Source organism: Telmatherina bonti (assembly GCF_933228915.1).
Source record: "Telmatherina bonti genome assembly, chromosome: 18".
In the NCBI taxonomy this organism is placed as follows: domain Eukaryota; kingdom Metazoa; phylum Chordata; class Actinopteri; order Atheriniformes; family Telmatherinidae; genus Telmatherina; species Telmatherina bonti.
The window spans coordinates 13,616,191-13,639,802 of NC_136616.1; the positions used below are offsets into that span (position 1 = coordinate 13,616,191).

Below are 23,612 nucleotides of genomic sequence, written 5' to 3' on the forward strand. Positions count from 1 at the left end.
CCAAGAGGCGACTCGGGACTTGTGTGCTTACCTAGGAAACTGTTGGCCAATGACTCTTTAGCTGAAAATGGAATCTTTAAATCTCAAACAGCGTTTTAAGGCTGCATGCAGCTAGCAAGACTGACCCCAATATTGTATAGAATCAAGAACACTCGTAGCTGGTTCCTCTGAAGCAATTTTACCACTTCTCCCAATGTCCCAAGTCTTCCCTTTCCTTTTCCTCCTTTCTCCCTGAACCCACTGGTGTCCTGGTAATACAGAGAATTCTACTCACTGAAGTTTCCCTCTATGCTGGGTGCATCTACTTCCCCAAATAGAGCTGAAAGACTTTGTTCTCTTTTAATCTCCAAAAGAGCAACCATCACCATTTGAAATGGGTGGCCCAGAGAGGGCTCTTCTGGGAGGATTCAGCACAACTATCTCCTCGCTAGAAGTTGGTGGTCAAATGGCCTGGCCAAGCAATAACCCCCTTGACCTGAACCAAACCCTGCCATGGGGGATAGGCAGCATTGGAGGGGTGGGTGCAGCAGCCATGAGTTTGGGTCTGGACAATTATACCACACAAGAGTCTGTCACCAGGACTGTGATCAAAGAGAAAAACTGGCCAGCGCTGCTCATTCTCGTCATCATCGCATTGACGGTTGGTGGAAACATTTTGGTGATCCTGGCAGTCTCTCTGGAGAAGAAGCTGCAAAATGCCACTAACTTCTTCCTAAGGTCCCTGGCTGTGGCAGACATGCTCGTGGGCATCCTGGTCATGCCTATTTCCCTTATCAACATCCTCTACGGTAAGACACATGCACTAAATACACCTTTGTAATGGAAAGTTTGTGAAAAGTGTTTTGATTAAAGAACAAAAACATAAATCAAAAGGGGACGCTTTTTAAAAAAAAAAATTTATCTGTACAAGTCAACCTATCAGAGTGCAAGGAACAGTGTAAAAACCTTTCTATTTCTATGTCCATAAAAACACATAATTATCAATGTATGGTATGGTTGATAAATATTTATTGGTTCATTTTGCCATTTTTACTTTGAAAATATGCACTTTAACCCACAAGAACCCAGGGTGACATATATGATACAGACAGTTTATAAGAGATTTGGCATCACTTTATTGTAAAAACTTTGCTCAAAACCCTTTTGAACACAATCAGATTTTTGTTTTCTACCCCTCAATGGATACCAGAAAGCAGAAGATCAAACTAAAGAATTTTGAAATATCAACTGGTAACAAACAGTAAATATCCCCAGAAAACTTCTTTTACATTTTGTTAAAAGGAATAATAACGCCCTCATATTAAAAAAGTTACTTTTTTATTTATATTTTTAATGGGTAGGGTCTTTGAAGGATTAAAAAAACTAAAATAGGTGAACTATGAGAAAAATACTGACTGGTCATGCAGTTAATTGTGCCGTAAAGCTGCTTTACCACATAACAGCATGAAAATACAACCTCATGGTTACACCATGCAATGTAAGGGCCACTCCATGGTGCTGTGTCTTGTGAGGTGGAGTCATTGTACAAGGTTTGTTTTAATCAATCCTTCAGATTCTCTGTGGTATTAGCATTAGGAGAGTTTAAAGGCCCATAAAGTGGCTTTTAGTTGACTGTATTCCTTGTGTTGTCCTTGGGTAGCTTTCCATTGGTGCAGGGCACATTGTCCTGTTGTGGAGGTTCCTAGCTTCGTAGGAGTGTTGTTGTCATGGGGGAGTCACACCTGATCTGCAGCAATGATTTGGTTGGTAGATCATTGTCAATGAAATGTTTGTCAGATTCCAAGGCTTCCCAGAAGAGCGATCCATTGTCAAAAGATGATCAATGTTTTTTAATTACTTTTACTTCAAGTGATCCAAGTGAAAAGGAAACACTTCCACAGCTGACTGACACATATGAAGTATGAATCACATCTTTATTTCTCAGGCAATTAATTATAGATATCTTTGAGGAATAATGGATTTTTGGACCTCAGATAGCCCTCGCTTATAGTTTCAAATACTTTTAGATTCCCAGACTAGCAGACGGTTTATATATCTCTGAACGGTAGTAATCTGTGTGCCAATCATAAAGTATGTTATGAGATGTTACTGGATACATTAACTACTGTCACTTGAGGAAAAAGTTAAGAGATCACAAGGATTTGTAGGGTTAATACTCTGAGAACCAAGAATATCTGAAATGAAATCAATAGATGCCAAATCAATGGACAGCTGTCGAGATGCCCTGAAGTTACCAATCAATAACACTGGCTTTAAGATGGAAAACATGCATTTTTAGAGAGGAAACTGACCCCTACAGTAAGAAAACATTGAGAAGGTTGGTTGTTTGAGTGTTTCTTTGGTTTATTGTCTCTCTGTGGTGGCCCTGCCAGAGTGTGCCTGGCCTCCCACCCAATGATTGCTGGGATAGGCTCCAGTTTCCCTACCCTAAATTGGAGCAAGCGGTTAGGAAAATGAATGGATTTTCAGATGGAGATTATTACAGTGAATATCAAATATTTAAACCATTTAATGCTCTCTCTGTCTAAATTTTTTGCATATATTCCAGCCAGCTTCTGTCATGCATATGTACAAGTTTTCCGTGATTAAATCAACACATTTACACAAGCACTGCATGCACCGATGCACTAAGACTCACTCATGTGTTCTATTTTAATCAAGATAGATGCATGCTTCTAACTTTCATCCAATATTTAAAAAATCTTCGCAGCAGTTTTCTACCACTGATTTCACACACTCAGTCACTCACCATCTGCCGCCGGTACACTGCAGCATGCGTGCTGTGATTATTGCACAATATTTTCTATGTAATTTTTACAGTTTCCCCTCACTTTCATGTTGTAAGTGACTACAGTTCCAGAGGATACTGACTATCTGCTATTCCTCTTGTTTACAGTATGTGACCTATGTTTCTGGATGAAAGCATTACACTAGCGTCTTTTGCCATCTTGAATAAAAAGTATTGAAAGCAGGCCGTCCACCACTAACTTTTAGCCAAGTCTCTGCCTTAAAACCTTAAAGGAACGAGTAAATATCACCACCACAGAAGTGAACCTAGAATTTAAACATTGGCCAACTTTTCTCATCAACCTCTGCACTTTCCATTGATGGTAATCGTTACCATTGCTGACATTTCTCACTACCAAGACCTCAACTTTTGGGGCATTTCAAGTTTTTAGTTGATATTTTTGGTGCAAATAGTTAGAACCTAATTTATAAGTACTCAGTGCTGAAATATTTGTTATTTTTTAGAGAAATGCAGGCATTTCATCAGTTATTTAAGGTGTTCTGGGGAGGTAATGCTTAAAAACCAATTCAAAACCATTCTCAAAGCAAAGAGTCACAAAGACAACTAACCGTGCACACTCCTAATTTCTCCTAGGGACACTTCAGAATAAATAATTGACCTAGCATGCATGCTGTGGGAGGAAACCCCAGTACCCAGAGACATGCACAAAGAGAACATGCAGATTTCACAAACAAAAAAAAGCTCCTACTTGAAATTCAAACCAGCACTTTGCATGTTTATAAAGAACTGCTGCGTAGTATAAACCTCTTTTTTGACGGATCACCTAATAAGTGATTTGGGAAGGGTACCATAAAGAAATATCTGCCACAACTGAGCTGTTTAAGGAGGGACTGTAAGCAGCTATGTGCTCTATGATTTGGAAGAAACACCTTTACTTCCCTATCCAAAAAAACCTTGAGCAGAGCCTTCCTCACAATAGAAGTTCCTTCTGTATTACAGAGGATTCATGGAGAAGTGATGAACTGTGCAAGATGTTTCTAGTTTTAGGGTCAAAACAAATCCAGATCAATGCACACATTGTCTTTTAATGTCAATACATCACGTGTAAAGGACGTTATGGCACATAGCCACAGTGCAACACAAAAACTGGCTCAACTGTTTTGCAGTAGAGGTATGTAACTTAGCTTTTCTACTTGTTTAACTACAAGCAGATCCAGCAGCTTACTATTACGTCAATCTGGCATCAGAGGTAATTAAAATTGCTTTACTTAGTAGTTTTTAGTAAACATTAAAGGTTGGAGCATACCACGATGTGGCGGATTTTATAATCTACCTTTTATGTTCTGCAGTTTAGGAAATGTCCTGGAACGTCACTTCAGATGGTATCAAACATGCATGTATGCAGATGTTCCTCTTGATCTACTGGTATTTTCACCTCTGCCTTCTTTCTCATCGCCCTGCAGTTCTTATTTATCCTCAACAAAACTTGGCCAAACTTGCAATTTCCAGTCCTCGCTTTTGTAGCCTCTGGGCATCCCTCAGGAATACTAAGCAGAACGGGGAAGGTTGATCGCTGCTTAATGGGCCGCATATGGTGAATAGACACACTCGCTCACTCTTTGTGTATCTGTCTGTCAGTTCAAGCTGTTGCCACCGCTGATTGCTCGCCGTGGTAATCAGCATTTCACTCAAGCCAACACACACTCAAGCAAAAAAAATAGAAGTCGGACGGGTATATCTTTCTGTTTCACAAACATCCCAAGACAGATCACATACACAGATCACAAAATAACACAAAGTCCCTGCAAACCTTTCACATAGGCGCTCGCACACACTTGAATGAACTTGAGCTTGGATCTATACTCCCAGTGTTATCCATCGGACTGGTAGCCAACTGCATCGATCGGCAAGGCCAGCTAATAGATAGACCAAATACACACATGTGCAAACACCCACGTGCACATTACTGAATGTTCTCACACCTTTGGAGTGACAGAGAGATTTTTGTGACTAACATTGGCAATGATGTAAAATGGTAATTAGAAATGTGTTATTTTTGTGTTTTTATACACGAATATACTCCAAAAATACAGCTGTAAGTAAGTCGCTAGTAAATACAATGGATAGAGACCAAACTTAAAAGAAAACACACACACACACACACACACATACACAGGTAGGCAGGCATGAAGAATGACTCATAATATATATGACAGATTATTCGCTCTTTGTAACCAACCATTGAAATGATTTTGATCACATTATTTTTCTTTGATTAATCTCTTTATCAAGAAAAGAGACTCCTTAAAAAAGGGGAAAACAAAGATGTCTGCTTTACACAGACACACAACTTAAAGGTCACATGCGGTCACCACAGTCCTGTTTGAAGGGATACTGTCGTTATGGTTGTTATTTTGTGGCAGTGAGAAAAAAGTTTTATTACTTTGAAACGGATGAAATCTGCCAGACATGTACAATACCGGACATGTGCAAAACTGAATCCTCATTTATGCTCCCTTTACGTACATAATGGTATGTTCACACCAAATGTTGTGAAACGTCACTGCTCACACACTCCCATGTATGCCGTACCCGTCTGCCACCATGTCAAATCCCGCCCCCAATGTGCAAACTCAAAACGCGAATCCCAACTCTTTGACATGGACGCGAAATGGTGCATGTAGTCACATGGCCACAGCTAGAGCCAGATCTGGTATGTTCCCAATCTGCGTGTGCGATCTAGAATTTTCTGTGTGGCCGAACCACAGTTTGCGGGTGATTTAGTGATTGTGTAACTGGACGGCAGGTGAAAACTTGTTGCAGACTCGACGTGGTTTGCAGCATGTCACGTTTGGAGAGAAAACATGACCTAGCAAAGAAATAACAAATAGAGGCTGTATGGGAGCACATTTATGAAAAAGTTAATGCTGTCGGTTAAAGGGGACGAAATAACGAAATAAAAAGACGGAATAAAGACATTAGAAAGTGAATGAAAGAATTAAAATTAGCCTAAGAAATCAAGGTACTGGGGAAAATGCCTTGTTGGTTTCTGTTAATGACTGTCGCGTGCGTGGAAACCTGATAACCGTAACCATCCGGCAACACGTGACATTTAGGACTTGAACTGCACATCTGGGGGATCCAAGTTGCGACATGTAACATCTGTCATCTGCAGGTGTGTGTGACTCCTCTCCACATCCATCATGAGTTTCTCTAAAAGCTTCAAAATGCTGGATAAGCCATATGTTTTTGATGATTGTTTCCTCGTTTATCCCACAAATCTTCACATGAGGTGAAGAACACGTTCTCTGCGTCTCTGCTTTGTTTCAGTGTCTCCTTCTTGTGACATTAGCCGCAACAATTCGAGCAAGAACACACAGACTGACAGCACGTTCTTTTGAAACGTGTTAATTATAAACGCAGTTTCTATCAGCAACATTGCTCTCAGGTTGACGAAATCACAGGTGTTAAGTTAATATATTTACATTTTCTCCTCCCAACACACACAGAACCGGCTGTGAAAGGCCCCATATTAAACATTAAACATTGGACGTACCAACAGTCGCGCTGTTTTTGTGCAAAAATTAAGACACAATCCTCAATGCGTGCTGTTAATAAATCAGCTTGTACATTTCTTGTGTGCGTAATCATTTTGCACACATTTTAGTTTGTGCAAACCTTTAGTAATCCGGGCATAAGAGTTCCACTGTATGCATGAGCCCACTGCGTTTTTATCAAGTAGAAAAATCAGCACAGTCGGTCTCACCTGTATGACTTAGACTGGTCCAGTACGAACTTACTGGGCAGAAATGGGACTGATGACTAGTCAAAAATAAAAATGATATGTCTGCGTCGGAGCACACAGAAACTGTCATATTTCAGCCTCAAACTGTGTAACATAGTCAGTAATCCCAACACTTATGATCACTGACATTCTTCATAATGTGGATTTTAAGGACATAATGAAGCTTTCTGTGCAGAAGAGACCAGAAGAAAGCGCTCCCTAAAAGAACAGTGCAGTGTTTAGTGAAAGCATCTGCAGGTTTTTACATGTTGCAGCTGCAGTGTCTGAAAAGTCATGTCGATAAGCTGTTTCTGTTTAGGAAGCTTCACAGGGTTGTTTGATCTGTTGCTGCTGTTATTTAATCGTTCATTATTGTATTCAATACCGTTCATTATGGTCATGTTTTTAATATGTCAATACAACTAACTAAATAAAGAAAACCTCAGTGTAAACTTGGGTATTATTTTCTGTAATGAGACTTGGTACATTTGGAGGACGGGGCCTACCGAACTTCTCAGCACAAGGGCCCAACAGTAGGTAAATGCGGCCCTGTCTGTGACACGTAGTGTAAAGCGCTCTCAGTGTTTCGCATGACTGAAAAAGGGCTACTTACCATGTTGACTGTCACTTCAGCTTTCTTTAGAAACATCATCAGAGGTCCATCATCTTGACGTGTCCCTATCAGCTGGTGGTGGAACCCTGGTGGAGGAGGCAATCGGACCGATTTGCCCAGTGAGCCATGGCTCCTGCCACCTGGTGGTCTTTGCAGGATGTTGCATGTGTTGGACATAGGCCTGTCAAATTTTGCCATGTGATTAATTGTCTCAGAAATTATTGCGATAAATGATAATATTGCGCTCCGCGATTATTGTTGTCATTTTGGGATTTAAACTAAAGTAACAATAAAGCCATAATAATGCAAGAACACCCTTTCAAAGATCAACATACTTTCATTTCTAAAGAACATTTAGCTCGATGTGCAGACTAGACTCATCTAGTCTCCCGTCTGCTAAAACAGATCAGGATTTCTCTTGGAGTTTTGGCAATGTGGTTACTGGAACATATGGTCTCTAAACACCATGTAACACAGTTACATAGTCTATGGTCCAGTTCATGTAAGTGAACGTGTTTGGACTTGACCAGAGGTCAATGGAATGGTAAAATGTCATTTTTCATGTTATTGTAAAGTTGTGGTATTGCCGTTTGTAACATGTACGTTCATCCAGGCGATTCATACTGGCTGTGAAAAGTTTGCAACATCTTTCAAAATGTCACCTTTTTAACAATATTAAAGGGTGGCATCACTTACCAACCACACTGTCTGAGTGCACACCATGTTGCACAGTCCTGTTTGTATTTAATCTGTCGGTTAAACACTCCAGTAATCGTGGACTGTCGGGAAGATGGAGCTAGCCTGTTTGTTAAGGTCTTAAGCACAAATAAAAGCTTGTTGTATTGCCGAATTCAGATAAAATTGTCTCAAAACCAAATGCAGCAGAAGAGAAAGACAAATGAAAATTATTCCATCTGACAAACATGCTTTTTTTTTTTTATTGTGTGATTCATTAACTTATTGCTTATTGCAACAGGCCTAGTTGGACAACATTAAGTTGGTGTCCTCGGCTCGCCTCTTCATTTCTATAGCCTTGAACTTGCTGCTCTCCGATCCAATGACTCTTGCCTCGTCCCAATCAATGATGTGGCTTATTTACGGTTCACCTGTTCTGCTTTCACTTTTTGAGATCTCATGAGTTTTGTTTCCTTTTTGCGTCCTTTTCTATATTTGTTTTGTTTGTTGTTGTTTGTTGTTGTTGAACCTTCTCCCTGTCTGTCCTATGCATGTTTTGCATTGGATTTCATACATAACACTGCACTTTTGGTCCCAGTGAATCTCCTCTTTTGGCTTTACCAGTAGCTGGTTTTACTGCAGCTTTCATTTTGTGTTTTTAATGGTCTTCTGAATGCATTCACCAATTCCTCTGATGTGCAGTGTGGTGACCATGTTCTTGCTTCTGTTTTTGGTGTATTGCTTTTGATGTTTTGTCCTGTTTCCTTCATTTTTGACTGTTTTTGACTTGCAGTGCATCATACATTGTAAGAAAAAAACAAAAACGGCAACAAGAACATGGCCATGGTGCCATACATCAGTTAGAATCTGTGAACATATCCAGGGGACGTCGGATGGCGTTTCTGAGGAAGACAGAGTGACAGCTGAAACATGTCAAAAAGATAAAACCAGCTCCTTTCTAAAAAAAAAAAAAACCACTCGAACAAACAGCATATCTATCACACAGCTGGTGAGTCTGTTTTTGCTTTGACTAGTCGTCTGAATGGGAAAAGCCTCCATTTTTGTTTGTGACATTATGAAACATGAAAATCACTCCAAAATTCTGATTTATAAATTTGGGTATTTAAAGAAGGAATTAACCCAATTTTTGATTTATTTTTTTTTTTTTTTTTTTTTAAACTATGGCTTTTAAATAAATCATAACATCATAACAAAGTGGAAGCCTCCAGATGGTGGAAATAAGGAAGAAACTGTGAATGATAAAACAGCAGCAGAGATGAGCTCATCTAAACTCTATCATGGGAGAAATGGGAACACACAGCCAAATTGCAGGTGTTACTTTAAGCAAAATGGGAGAACACACACCAACAAAGCATTCAAACCTTCCTTTAAAGTGTATTATCACAGAGATCCATTTCTGCTTTCATTCATTGGAAATAAGACCAACATCCATATGATGTAAAATGAAATTAAGCATTCGTCTGTTCCTTTTGGCCAGTCTGTGCCTTGCTGCTATTTTGACCTTAAACTAAATCTGTATGAAATCCAGATGAAAAACAAACCTTTAATTAAACCTGTATATTAGATTTTTCTTCTATAATGTGCTCTTTTCTCATTCTGATGCAGAAAAGGTTAATTATACTTGAAAACGCTGCAAGATATGTACCCTTTTAATTTGTATGGTTTGATTGCCATTAACTTGAAATTTATTTATTAGAAGGATAACCCTTTGAGATGCATCATTTAGTCTTCAGGGGATCCTCTGTCAAATTATGATCATAGCCAACAGCAATGACTGCATCATTTACAGTCTAATAACAGATAGCAGTGTCTGGATTTCTATTTTAAGGATTTTTTCCACTTTTCAAGATCAGAACTTCGTGAAAAGACCAAACAAAACAATGTCATTTACAACAAACTGTTTATCTTTAGATGCTGAATGTCTGTTGTCATTAATCCTAAGAACTGACTTAACACTCAGTGCTGTTGGCAAATTTCTGTTTGAATTCACACTGATGATACTGTATGTTTAGCAAAACTGTGGTAAAAATAGAAAAATAAATAGAAAATCTATAAATCTATGTTTTATATTTATTTTAACATTTTTCTTATCATCAAATTCTTTCTCCTTAAGCGACTCTTCAGGTCCCCACATTTCTCCTCAAGGTGTTTTTGTTTGCACATCAGTTGAAAGAGCACTTCAGTCAGATTCAATTTTTCAAGGTTTTATTTTATGTCGGTCATCTCATTTCTTTGCACAAAGTTTCCAGCAGTATCACTTCCAAACAGTCTAAGTTCCCTCAGTCTTTCTGCACCAGCATCTGCAGTTCCACCTTTTTCCAAACAGATTTTATTTTGCTGACGTAGTCTCTTCGAGTTCTCAACGTTGTTTTGGTGGATGTTTTGTCATGATTATCTCTCCTTTTTACCTTGAGTGATAACTTAATCTTCTAAAATATGATACATGTTTTTACCAAGCGGCAACCTCCGGCGGTTAAAAGTGAAGCCTATGCGGAAGTGCATAAGACTGCAGTTCCCCCTTCATCCACTAGGGGCTGCAAAACAGAGCAAATCCCCATAGACTCCCATGTTAAAAAGGGCAACTTCACGGCAGAAATAAACATGTTTACAACCTGGTTCAAAAATCCATTTTCGGTTTATAAGTCAGGTTTACCTTCATGACAACTGTGGGGGGAATTAATTTTTTTTTAAACTCGCCCGTTTAGAAGTAATTTAATCTCGAAGTTCGGCATATTTAGGGGCGGGTCCTTTTGATTGACAAGTACCAATCTCCGGCTTCAAGTCAGAAGAACGTAGAACAACCGCGGTTTTCAGCCGGTTAACAACGTGACTTAGCTTTAGCCCCCTAACCTCCATTAGCTGCTTAGCTCTCATCATCTCCGGGTTAGCTCTTAGCTACAGAAAGCTCGGAGTTCGCGCGATGTCAATCATCTGCCATGACGCTCACGGCTGCCCTCTCAGCTCCGCTTCTTTGCCCATATTTGTATTTTCTGGGCGAGATGACGCGCATGATGCTGCCAACATGGCGACAGTAGGGACCGCCCATCGAGCTTCAGTTCAGCTCTTCGGAAACCTACGGGTAACATCACAGAGGCTCCATCTATCTCTGTATATACAGTCTATGGTTTTTACACCTGCATCCACAAGTGTATTTCTTAATTTTTTTTAAGCTTAAATTTTTTTTTAAGCTGTTTGTACTTTTTTTTTTTTTTAAAGTACAAACAGATTTACTAATGGCATGGACTGAGGGTTGCATCTTTCACAGATGCAAAATAGCACATCTCCATCAAGTTAGTGCATCTGCCGCAATGAATATGCAATATAGGGCGTTCACATGCTATTTTTAGCACCTGCAAAGAAACATGAAACAAAAAGACATGCTTTAAAAGGATGTGGAAATAGTTTGTGTGCATAATTGTACACGTGCGGTCATTTTCACAGAAAGGAGACATTGAAAGGAGATCCAGAAAAGGCATCTTTCATCCTTGTGTGAATATATTTGGAATGAATGAGGAAACAATCATGAAATTTTCTTGCTTAGGCAGCTTTGCCATTTTAGAGCTGGAACTGAGGATGGAGTTGGAGATGAGTCACACATACCTTCAAATGACAGAGATTGCGTGTCACAACTGGGATTCCTCAGTCTCATTTTTCAGATGTGTTGCTCAAGTCCTAAACTTGAGCAACACATCTGCAAATAACTGCAGCCACATGTCCCTGGATGGCTGCAGTTATTTGGTTTTCACCCCCTCTGCGGTCATTTACTGAGATCAAACAAGGCTTTTTGCAGTAGCTGTATTTCCTTGAGTAAAAGGAGTGAATCTGTCACATGGGAAAGCAAGAGGACCCGAGACCAGACAAGCAACCTCTAGCAACAAAACAGTTTATTGAAAATGGCAGCAAAGCAGGGCAGGCAGGACCAGTTGGCAGACGAGCAGGCAGGTTAACGCAGCTGAGACACTGGAACAGCACATTGGTGGGAGAACTTCTGCACAGAAGGAGAGATAAAGTAAGACATCAACAGGAGAAAGAAACCACCGCAGAGGCTAGACGTTACCAACTGATGTGCAAGCAACCATCCGGCTAAGGATTGTGATCAGAGCAACCCCCCCCTCCCCACAACATTGTAAGAAAACATCTCAGATCAGTGCATGATTCTTTTATTTTGAAAAACATTTTTCTGCTCTCCAATTTGCAACCTGGTGTGATTAAGACAGTTGGCTTGCAGATGGATCAATTTGTGAAATTTTTAGTAAAACTAAATTAAGCCTATATAAGAAACAATAAACTGGGTCATATTCATTCATGTTTTCTTTCTCATTCTAAGCTAAACAGTGCATATCCCCTACACCCTACTCCCCCATTTGTTTTATTTGCAGACATTTTATTATATCCCAGTAGGCTATTCCTTTTGTGCACTTTCTGTCTTTATACCATCTTCCCACTGTTTTTACAGCATCCCTTTTTATGACTTTGCTCCCTTATAGCGGTTCTTTGTGTGGCCAGTCAGATTTCTTTGCTGTAGGTCATGTTTTACCTCAAAACTTACCATGCTGCAAACCAACAAAACGTGCAAAACCCTCATTTAAATAGGGAGTCTCAAACAGATCTGCACCTGCTGCCCATTCAAGCAATAATTCTTAGTAGATCACCTGCAAACCCTGGTTCAGCTCCACACACAAAATTCTAGACTGCGCACACAAATTACTGTAAATTGGAATCTTAGTAGATCCAGGCCAATGTCACTGCAATGACTCAGCAATGTGCTAGTTGCCAAGTCAGTTATTTACAGACTTGGTTGTTGCTACATGTTATTCAAGGTGTAAATATTTATCAACTACCAAGGAAGAGACTTTTAAAAAAATAGCCCTTAACTCCATTCAAAAATGGCCTCTCCACTCATTTTTTCACTTCCTGTTATTTTCTGTCCAGTATGTACTTGTACTGACCAACAGAGAATGTCCCAACAAAGATCAACACGGACTACTCTGGCTTCACCTGGACAAACTGTTTTTTCTGCATTTTGCAATGACTATTTGAAGTGGCTATCTCCACTTTGTAACGGCCTCTTCACTATTCTCCACAAATATAACATTGCTTGGCTTGTGCTTGTGCTTTTTAAGGGGGGTGGGGGTCTACTTTATGTGACCGTGCCAGGCATTTGAGCCACATACAGACATATATTTGTTGTTGTTCGCTTTTACTCGCTGTGCTGTTCCTTTTAGATTTTGTTTCTTAGCAATGATGAGCAGCAAACCCGAGCTGGGTTGGAAGTACTTTCTTTTATTTCTGTATTTCTTTTCATTTTGTCTTTGTCCTTTTGTCTCAATGGGGAACATCTCAGACAGATGGTGTTGGGTTCTGATGATGTCCAGTTGGATTTCTGTTGGCTGGTAGGAATCAAAAACTACATATTAGTGCGTGATGTCTTTGTCCTCAGAGCTGATATGTGCAGAGAAGGTCTCTCCTTCTTAGGTTTGGGTTTTATCATTCCAGCCCAGTATCACAAGAAAACTTGAAGTTGTTGAAAATAACTTAATAAATTGACTGTGTAACACTGTCTACTGTACATGAGCTGAGGTGATGGCCATGATATAGTTTTTCTCAGGGTGTATATTGGTGAGACCGACAACCGTTTTGGAAAACAGACTGACAAAATACTTTAATGATAGAAAAGCTACTCCATAAAAAAGATACCAGTACAATGGTTCAGCCATGACTGAATCCTTATTTAAAAGGTGCTTGCCTTGGAATGCACAATAACAAATTCGGTCATACACAACAAAATAATCAAATTCAAAACATTTTTTTAAAAGTGACTGTTAATAAAAGATGCAATAAAATGAAAAAAAATAATTGAATTAATAATATCACACAGTCCAAAAATGTCCAAAAGAAACAGCATCAAATGTCCATGTTAATCTCTGCCCTTAGTTCATCTGTGTGTAATAGCCCTGTAATGTACGAATGTGAGATTGTTCATGTAACTGTTCATCTACCCAGGGAGTGTGATTTGTGTTTTCTTATCTGTATGATGATATAGCAGGGCTTTCTGTAGATGCACAATGAAACAGTCGCAGGTGTCACTCACTTCACGCATGTAAGCTAGCATAATGCTTCATGTTCCTCTGGTTGAGGCTCTGGCTCACCATCAAAACTCAGTCATACACCAAAAAAAAAAAAAAAAAAATGTACAGAGCAGCAGTTTTTTTCTGTTAAAGATCTATTTATCTCAAATAAACTATACGTTGTTCATTTTCTTTAAATCTAAATAAATTAACATGAACCGTTCACAATGAAAATGCATCATATAAAGCTATCAAATAATTTTTTAACAGCCAACACACATAAAATGATGAATATTAAATGTCTTCAAAGATTTCAGCTTTTCCAACTATATAGTGTAAAAAATAACTTAATAATGTTCCAATCATGTTTGAAAATTACCAACCAAATTACTGTCTCCCAAAAACTTGATTGGACACTCTTATATAACTTCCAGTTTTAAATATACTCTTAGAAACATAATGATATACAAAAAATAATACAGCCACAGAATGAGTGAGTAATTAGCCATGGTCGGCAGGAGCTAGCATACTATGCTAAGCGCTAATAGTTGTTACTCACCAGAGTTTGGTTTTCTCACAGAACAAAACACCACAGAAATGTCCAGTAACCCCAAAAAAAACTTCTTTACAGGTGTGGATACCTCTCAAAGCGAAATCTCAAAACAAAATAAAGCTTTACCACTCTTCAACAACCTATTAACATTCTATGAACAGTGTCTGTTCTCATTGACTGCATTATCAATTGACCCTTTGTTAAGTCCGGCCTTAGAAGCGCCACTGACTAATCATACATTAGCAATGGTAGCTAAGAGAGCACGGTCTGCCAAACTTTCTCTTCCTGCAAAAATGACAGAGTGCACTTGCTTTTCAGTATTTTTCACATCTTCATAACCCAAAAAATGATTGGACAGATGCCAAATATGGATCAAACGGTTTGGAGGATCTCAATCAAAAAAGACAACTTTGTTTTTTTCCTGGGTAAGATGCTAATGCTAGCACATGGTTATTAGCTATAAAACTAAGAAATTATAACTGAAAGTTACTAGTTCTTTAACAATGAGTAAGGTAGGTGTGTACCAGTTGAGAATGACCAAATATATCAGATCAACATTAGAATGTAATTCCAATAATCAGCAACAAATTAAAACATAAGAGATACAGGCGTTCATACATTAAAGTTAGCTTAAAATAAAACAAAATATTGACTTACCCTGCATTGCAAGAACATTGTTGTTCCTTTATAGGTTTGTTCTCAACAAGAATAGTCACAGCATGAGGTGGCTTTGGTGACAAGGAAACAGTGAGCCTTTGCATTGATTTTAAGGTCTTCTTTGTTAACATTACTCCGCTGACAAATTATGTTATAGAATTGTTTCTCAAAAGCATATTGCAGTCCTCTCTGTCTATTTCCAAACAATTACTGCAGAAATTTAAATTGATGTCATTTGGAACATCTTCAACCAAAATCTCTGAGAAAGCCATGTCTTTTCCAAGGTAGAAATGGCAGAGTAGAAAGCTTGCAAGGCATAGCAACAGCAATCATGAGGGGCGGGGCTTATCGAGGAGTCAATTTATGTGCGTTACAAGATCAGAAATCTTTGTTTAACCCTAACTCCAACCCGCTTTGACAAATATTTAGCTTACTTGTAAATTCAAATTCTTCCATCCCTGCATCATGCCCAACTGGATACCGTTTAAATGTAAAATAAAATCCATCCATTTTCTACATCCGCTTAATCATCATCAGAGTCACAGATCCACAAAGGTCCCAGCTACTCTTATGGCGTAAAATAAAATCCATTTTAAGAACAAATTTATGACTCCAAAGTGATGTTTATTGCAAGAAATTTTAGGAAAAAAACCATCTAGCATTCAAGGCAAATTTGGTCCAAGGCACCCGCTAGACAGCTGAGCAACATATTTGGTGTGTGTGTGTGTGTGTGTGTGTGTGTGTGTGTGTGTGTGTGTGTGTGTGTGTGTGTATGTTATAGTGTGCTCCAATAAGTCTCTGACCTCTGAAAAGTTATGCAAGTCGCCTCCCACACACACACAAACAAGCACAATGATTCATTTCACATGCATGACATACACACTGCTTGTCACACAAATGAGAGATGAATTTACGCCGCATGCATAAATCTGTGTGTGTGAGTGTGTGTTTGGCTGCAGGTCTTATCATCTGTGAAGAAACGATTGCAGGTGTAGAAAGACAAAGCAACAAGCTTTGCCTGTTATACTCTTTAAACAGTTTGCACATATCAATGCAAAAGAGAAGCAAGATGGAAGAAACTGCCGTCGGTGATAATGGCGACTGATTTTTCACTTGCATTGATCTTGCACAGGAGAGATTTAAGGGGAATTGATCTTTTGGAAAAAAAGGCAATTTGTAAACAAACTTGAATCATTTCTGATATTATTTAGGCATCTATGTAGTTTAAGAATACAGACATTGATATCACACAGTAGATGAGAGTGATAAATAACACACAAGCCTGAATAATAAAAGAAAAAAAGACAAATCAAGTGATTAAGTGTAAAATAATTAAACATTTAAGCATGGAAAAATTGATTCAGAGTTAGATAATTGTGGCCCACTCATTTGTTTTTTTGTTTTTTTTTCATCTCTTCTCCAGCCACATGCTTTTTATCTTTCCTGTCAGCATGTAGAATAATGCCAGGAAAGTATTTAAACCTGTTAGGCAGTCAACATGCCAATTATGTAAATTCCTTATTCCCAGTTTAGGCATAAGTTGATTTAATATTCTCTTGGACAGTCTCTGCCAAAGTGTTTCCTCTTGCGGTCCTGTTATTACTTCTGTTGCTGTGTTTAGTCCAGACACTGGACAAGTGTGCCATCTGGCACACTGATGTACAGATAGAAACTCTTACCGAAACTGTTCAGTGACCAGAGATGGTGAGCTGCAGCTCTGTTGGCATATGAAGCTGGTACTTTGGCTTTTTAAATCACTCTTAAGGGATCAGTAGAACATCAGTTTTAGTACCATTCTTAGATCATAAAATATATATAATGTCTTTTTGTCTGTTTGTCTGTTTGTTTGTTTGTTTTGCGAAGCAAAATTCAAAAGTGATTGTTTTCCAAAATCCATTCATCCATTTTCTCAGCCGCTTGTTCCACTTAGGGGGTCAAGGAAGCTGTAGGGTATCCCAGCAATCATTGGGCGAGAGAAAAGTTGTTTTCCATAATATTTTATTAAAATTGACTTTTTATATTTTTCGAAGGGTAGGATTTTAAAACAATATTATATTTAAAACAATATTTTAAACAATATTCAAAACAATAATTATCAATCAATTACATAAAAAAACTTTTTTTTTCTTTTTTTTTTTAAATTACAGTTTGAATTGCAAACAATGTTCAACGTTTGTCAGTGCACAATATCCTGGTACACCAATTACTTCGGTGCACATATCAGAGCCTAGCTAATAGCTTAGCAACTTTGATGTTATTTAGATGTCTATATAGTGAGGTTTCAGATCCCTTTAGTGACTCTTTATAACAAAAAAAAAGACTGCTCTAAAGGTAATCAATTTTCTTTTGTGCTATTGGAGACTTTTGGTGACTGACGTAAAGGCGTAGAGTTTACTCTTCTCGATTAGCCGTTGCTAGTGCTGCGTATGGCATATGCTCTCCTAAAAAACGCACAAGAAGTTTGGCATGCATCCAGCTCCAAGCTGCAGTCAGAGTAGGAAATGCTCCATGACATGACTGAACGGAAAAGTTTCCATTGGTCGATCCTGCCCTGACTTAATCCTAGATATTAATGTCTACTGATAAAGCATGTGGATGAATACATGTACGAAGTTCTAAGTACTGTAACATGCTATGGACTCTTAAAAAAAGAACACTTTTTACCTTTAGGTCTCTGCACTCTGATTGACAGAATGGTCCATTTTCCAGGAGAGCTTATTGATCAGGAGGTAGAGCTTTTCTACTCATTAATCTCTTATGAAGAACCTAGCCAGCTCTGGAGAAGGTAAACTGTTAAGCGTACGTTACCGTGGTTATTTACCCCAGTGAGAAGCAGTGTTGTGCTGGAAAAAAATAATTCATTTAATTTACCAATAACTTAAATTAAAAAAGCACCTTGGTTACTTTGTTCATTAATACGTTACTGTTAAAAGTAACTATATTTACTTTTTTTTTTTTTTTTTTAAATCTCAGAAGTATTTGAATTAATATTTGTTTTAATTAACTCCGGCTTTGTGTAAAATATATTTCAAACTCAAATACAAATTTTTCAGCACTAAGGAGATGATTTTTTTTTTTAAATAATTAAAAATAAAAAAGCAATATAACTTCAACTCAAAAATGTTAAACTTATACCTATATACTGCTTATCATATATATTTTATTTACATATTTCTATAGTTATTTCGAGGTGTTTTCACTTTGTCAAGTGAAGTTGTGTGTGTGTTGTGTATGTGAGGAGGGACTTCTGGTTCAGACGGTTGCTGTAACCAAGGAAACAAGTCAATGGACAGCAGTTCATAAAAAAAAGAACTGTTGGATTAATGCTTCCCATTCATTTCCCATTCTTGCTCATTTGTGGACAGCTGTGAGAACATCGGTGCTTGGTAAAGCGAGCAGAAGAAGCCCAAGTTATTCTGCATGACCTGTGACAGTGGGAGCATGCAAATGTTAAACAGAAAAGGCCCCAGGATGGAACCTCGGGGAACTCCACATGTAATTCTTGTCCACTCAGATCGAAAGTTGCCTATCGACTCAAAGTACTTCCAGTTCTCTTAGTATGTTTTGAACCAGTTTAGTACAGTACCAGAGAGACCCACCCAGCTACTGAGTCACTGGAGTTATATATCGTGGTCAACTGTATCAAATACAGCACTGAGGTCCAGTAAAACTAAGATAGACATTTTTCCATCACCTGTATTCAAACATATGTCATTAATAACTTTGGTCAGAACAGTCTCAGTGCTGTGGTGCTGTCTAAAACCTCACTGGAAGACATCATTACTGTTGTTTTGTGTTTAGCTGATAAAAAATGGCTTTTCCAATTATCTGAGAGGGTCTTGTGAAAGAGTTTACTATTGTTTAAGTAAGAGTATAATAGTGTTTGTGTGCGAGTATGATGGTATGTGTAAAACCAAGTTTAAATTATCTCTCCGGCGGCCTCTCATAGATTGTGACATCGGTCTCAGTTCAGTTACAGAACAGTGTGACAAAGTGTGGCATAATCGTTCAGACGCGGATCCCTTTGAAAAACAACAGATATGGATCTGGTTTGGTACTACAAAGGAAATTAGTCTGAGTTGGAAAAAATCTGATTAATTCTGTTCAGACTGTATTAAAAAACAAAACAAACAAATAAAAAAACATGAGTTACAAATAAAGTCAGATTTGCCTGCAGTGGGAATAGTTTCCCTAAATATCAGACATAATGTTTATTATCCTGTAATATCATTAAAAAGTCCTGATATGAAACAAAAATGATGTGAATAGAAATTATATTCGAGAACAAAATGTGATTTACAAATACAAACATCTAAATTATTTGCAAAGATGAATATACAGCTGTTAAACTTTTATAGCATTACTTATGTTGAGCCCATAAAAATGTCATGAGGTGTTTCACAAAGATCAAAATCAACAAAAACATGTTGTACAAGCACAACACAAGCAGAGATCATAGATATTAGCTTCTCTAGCTCTAATCCATAACCAAGATATTTGATGATTGAAAGAAAAGTTGTATTAGAAGCATGAAGTACCACGTTTTTTGCCTCATATCCTCTGGCAATTACTCTGGTCAGAAGCGTTGAGGATTGTGGCTTCTGGGATTTTTGCAGGATCTCATGCAGCACAGCATCATGGTGCAGTGACTGTTCCCTGCAAAAACATGAGGCAAAGTCTATCTAAAACATTATATGAGGAGTAGTTGTAAATTTCCATTGGACTCTTTCATCTGTGAGCAAAATAATTTCATGTCCCGTCCATTTGAATCCCTGTAAACATGTTTATCTGATATCCTGAATCATAATTATCACAGTTACTTGGTAAATCCGTGCACGTAAACCTTGCTGTTCCTTGCACTTTGATGTTCTCTAATTAATTACAGATAGGTCAAGCTATCTTAAGCCGTCACTGTCTGCAAACCCTGATGACATTCACCAAATCCGGCCCTCAGAACAGACTGACTCTGTGTGACAGATGTTTACAAAGTCAGCAGTCTTAAAGAACAGCAGGCTCATCAGAATTCCCGTCAAACTACCAAAGCTGCATGATGCTCAACCATGCTTTCTGTTGTCATTTTTCCAGACTATGCCTGGCCTCTCCCCAGCGCTCTGTGCCCGATTTGGATCTATCTGGATGTGTTGTTCTCCACAGCCTCCATCATGCACCTCTGTGCCATCTCCCTGGATCGATACGTCGCCATTCGCAACCCCATAGAACACAGCCGCTTCAACTCGAGAACCAAAGCCATGATGAAGATCGCTGCTGTCTGGACCATATCTATAGGTCAGCCCGCCTCTACATTGAAGAAATGAAAGAGATGCTCAGATTCTACTCACACAGATGAGTTTAGAGACAGATTAAGCCAACATACTTCTGCATGGTAAACTAAATTTCTCTTCAGGTGCAAAATCCAGTAAATTACACAGAATCATTACATGCTGGTTCCATTCGTGCTGCAGAAGGAAGAAGCACAGTGGGAGGACTGTTTCAACAGATCTTTTCACTTCGCTGCAAAAATATATATACATTGTTTTAATAAATAGCCATTTTTGTATTCCTCTATTTGTATTATGTGGTGTTTCAGTTTTTAATTCTAAAAGTACAAATACACAACAGTGTATGGTGGGTGGTACTGCTTAGTGGTGGGACGCTGGGAGTGGTGGGCGGTAGTAATGGGGCCCGTGATTGGGGCCTTCCTATTCTCTGTCCTCCAGGGACATCTCACACCAGGCATGTTGGGAAAGAGAGATGAGGGCGTGTGGGAGAGAATGGATGAAGTTGGAGTGGAGGGGGATAAGGGGAGAAATCATGACTTGGGAGAAATTTAGGTACAGGGTGAGTGTATGTGGTTGGGTGTGGGTGTGTATGTGGGGGGTTTGTTGGTGGGTGGGGCGCATGATGGGTTGGGTGGTGTATGATGGAGTGTGCTTGTGTAAAATGAGGACTGTGAATGTAGATGGAGGGTGTGTAGGGGTGTGTATGTCTTTGTGCAGAGTGGAGTGTGTGAGTGGGGATGGGATGGGGAGTTTGGGATGGGGTGTGTGTGAATAAAGGGGGAGTATGTAAGTGGGGGCAGGGTAGAGGGTGTTTGATGGGGCGCGTGTCGGTATATAAAAGTGGAGGGATAGGATGGGATGTGTGAGCATCTAAGTGGGGCAGTGTATGTGGAGGTTTAGGGGGTGTTGGTGTGTGTGTGTGTGTGTGTGTGTGTGTGTGTGTGTGTGTGTGTGTGTGTGTGTGTGTGTGTGTGTGTGTGTAGGGAGGAGCGGGTCAGTGGAGGTGGGGTGGGGATGTGTGTGTGATGGAGCGTCTGTGTGTGTAAAGAGGAGAACATATGAATGGGATTGAGCAGGGGGTGCGTGTCAAAGTGTGTGAGGGTATAAAGAAGGGAAGCTTGGGAGGGGGGTGTATGTGTGTATGGGGGAGTATGTGATTTGGGGCAAAGAGGTAGGGGAGTGTGAGAGCGTTTGTAGGGAAATGGGAAGGTAAGGTATGTACAGAGAGGGAGTATGTGTGGGTGTGTGTGTGTGGGTGTGGTGGGAAGGGGGTCATAAAACTGGGGAACGTGACTGGTGAACCTGGGTGCGGCCTGGCTGCCCCTCAGTGGGGATCTGGGGGTCCTGGCCCTCCGTTAGTGTGGGATGGGCCCTCTGCCTCTGGGGGGTGGGGTGTTGCCTTCAGGCTCTTGGGGCCTGTGCTCTGTCTTCCCTGGGCGATTGGTACCCTGCAGAGCTGGCCCTTGCTGGTATGGGCACCACTAATGCCTGATCCCCCTGACTGCCAGGGACTCTGGCTGGGCCCCCCCTCCTGGGCGAACGCATGGCTGGCACCAGAGTGGGGCGGTTGGGGTCTGTGCTTGGGTGGCATCCAGTTACCCAGGTCTCAGGATTCTCCTGGCCTGCCTCTTGCCTTTGTGTGGGCGGGGTCACACTGGCAAGATCACTCTTCTCTGAACATGTTCCACTCTGTAAGTCCTGCATGTGACACAGTCACTGAGTCGTCCTGCAGGCTCATTCACTAACAGCAGCTAGCTTTCCATCTATGTTTCTGATTTAACTTGTTAGTTTCTGGTGCTCCTGACAGCTGACGTTTGGGTCCTCTCGCAGACGGACAGTGAATCTATGGTCGGCTTGTGTGTGTAAATGCGCGTGTATGCACATGTGTATAAATAGGCGGGTGCATATGTGTGCATATGTGTGTATGTGCATGTATATGGATATGTATGTATGTTTTTCTCTCTTTATCTCTCTCTCTTTCTCTGTCTACAAGGCGTTTTCTCTGGGGGTTTTTTTTTTCATTTTTTTTCGGTTCTCTCTGTCCCTTTTCTATCCTCTCTGGTCTGGTCCAGCAGTACAAATTCTGTAATACGAACAAATATGCTAAAGAAGAAGAAAAAGAAATCCTTGGATCCTACTGTCTGACCGTTGCAGCTGAAATGGAGACTCATCAGACCAGCAACGTTTTTCCATCTTCTATTGTCCAGTCAGACAGGAGTGGCACCCGGTGCTGTTATCCGCAGCATCTGCTTAAATAACCAGTTGTTATTTAAGGTACTGTTTCCTTTTTATCATCTCCAACCAGTCTGCCCATTCTCCTCTGACATCAACCAGATCCAGCCAGCCGTTGCTCCCTGGATATTTTTCTCTTTTTCAGATAAAACTCTAGAGATGGTTATGTGTGAAAATCTCAGTAGAACAAGAGTTTCTGAAAGAATGAAACCAGCCCATCTGGTACAACAACCATGCCATGTTCAACGAGCCTTAAATCCCCTTATTCTTCATCCTGGCGCTCAGTTTGAGCTTCACCAAGTCGTTTTGACATGTCTATATAATTAAATGCATTGAGATTCTGGGATGTGATTAGCTGATTTGTGTTCTTTCGTCCATTTTGTTAAACCATTTAGTCCAATTCTTGGTTGTAAGAAAGCTGGAGCTTATCCCAGCAATAATCAGGTGAGAGGCAGGGTACACCCTGGACAGGTCGCCAGTCCATAACAGGGCTATTTGTGTTAATAAGCAACTAATTCATTCATTCATTTTCTGTGTCATTTCATCCAAATCTTGGGTCACAGTGGAGCTGGAGCCTGTCCCAGCTATTAGCAGGGAGGAGACAGTGTATACTGCTGTTACAGCTGCCACAAATTTTCACTAATCACCCATTTCATTCAGCCTGGAAACCATCCTCTGGCATCCCCTGGCTGGAATTGGCTCCTCACCTTGACTTCATCGGCGTTGCTGAGTTGCCACTCCACCTCTGAGCCAATGAAGATTCGACACCTCGCCACACCAGTATAAAAGAGCGTCAGTTCTTTCATTCAGTGGTAGCTGTGTGGTGGATACAGCTTGTCCACTTTGAGACTAGTTGTTGTTTTGAAGAGCCTTTACGGCCTTGTATGCATTATTGTTGGCCCTTTTTGTATGACAGTTGAGCTTAGCCTTTTGTTTTGCTGTTTCGATTGTTCTGTGATTTGGGTTGTTGATGGTGCTTGA

General features: G+C 39.7%; 1 protein-coding gene across 1 annotated transcript in view; it reads left to right on the top strand.

The window, feature by feature from the left end:
* Positions 1-373: 373 nt before the first annotated feature.
* Positions 374-23,612, top strand: part of htr2cl1 (5-hydroxytryptamine (serotonin) receptor 2C, G protein-coupled-like 1) — a gene marked incomplete at both ends in the record, with an annotated part of 52,116 nt that continues 28,877 nt past the window's right edge. The window contains 2 exons of the mRNA XM_079257524.1: positions 374-788; positions 20,206-20,406. Coding sequence (XP_079113650.1) covers positions 374-788; positions 20,206-20,406 — 616 coding nt within the window. The remainder of the gene's footprint in view (positions 789-20,205; positions 20,407-23,612) is intronic.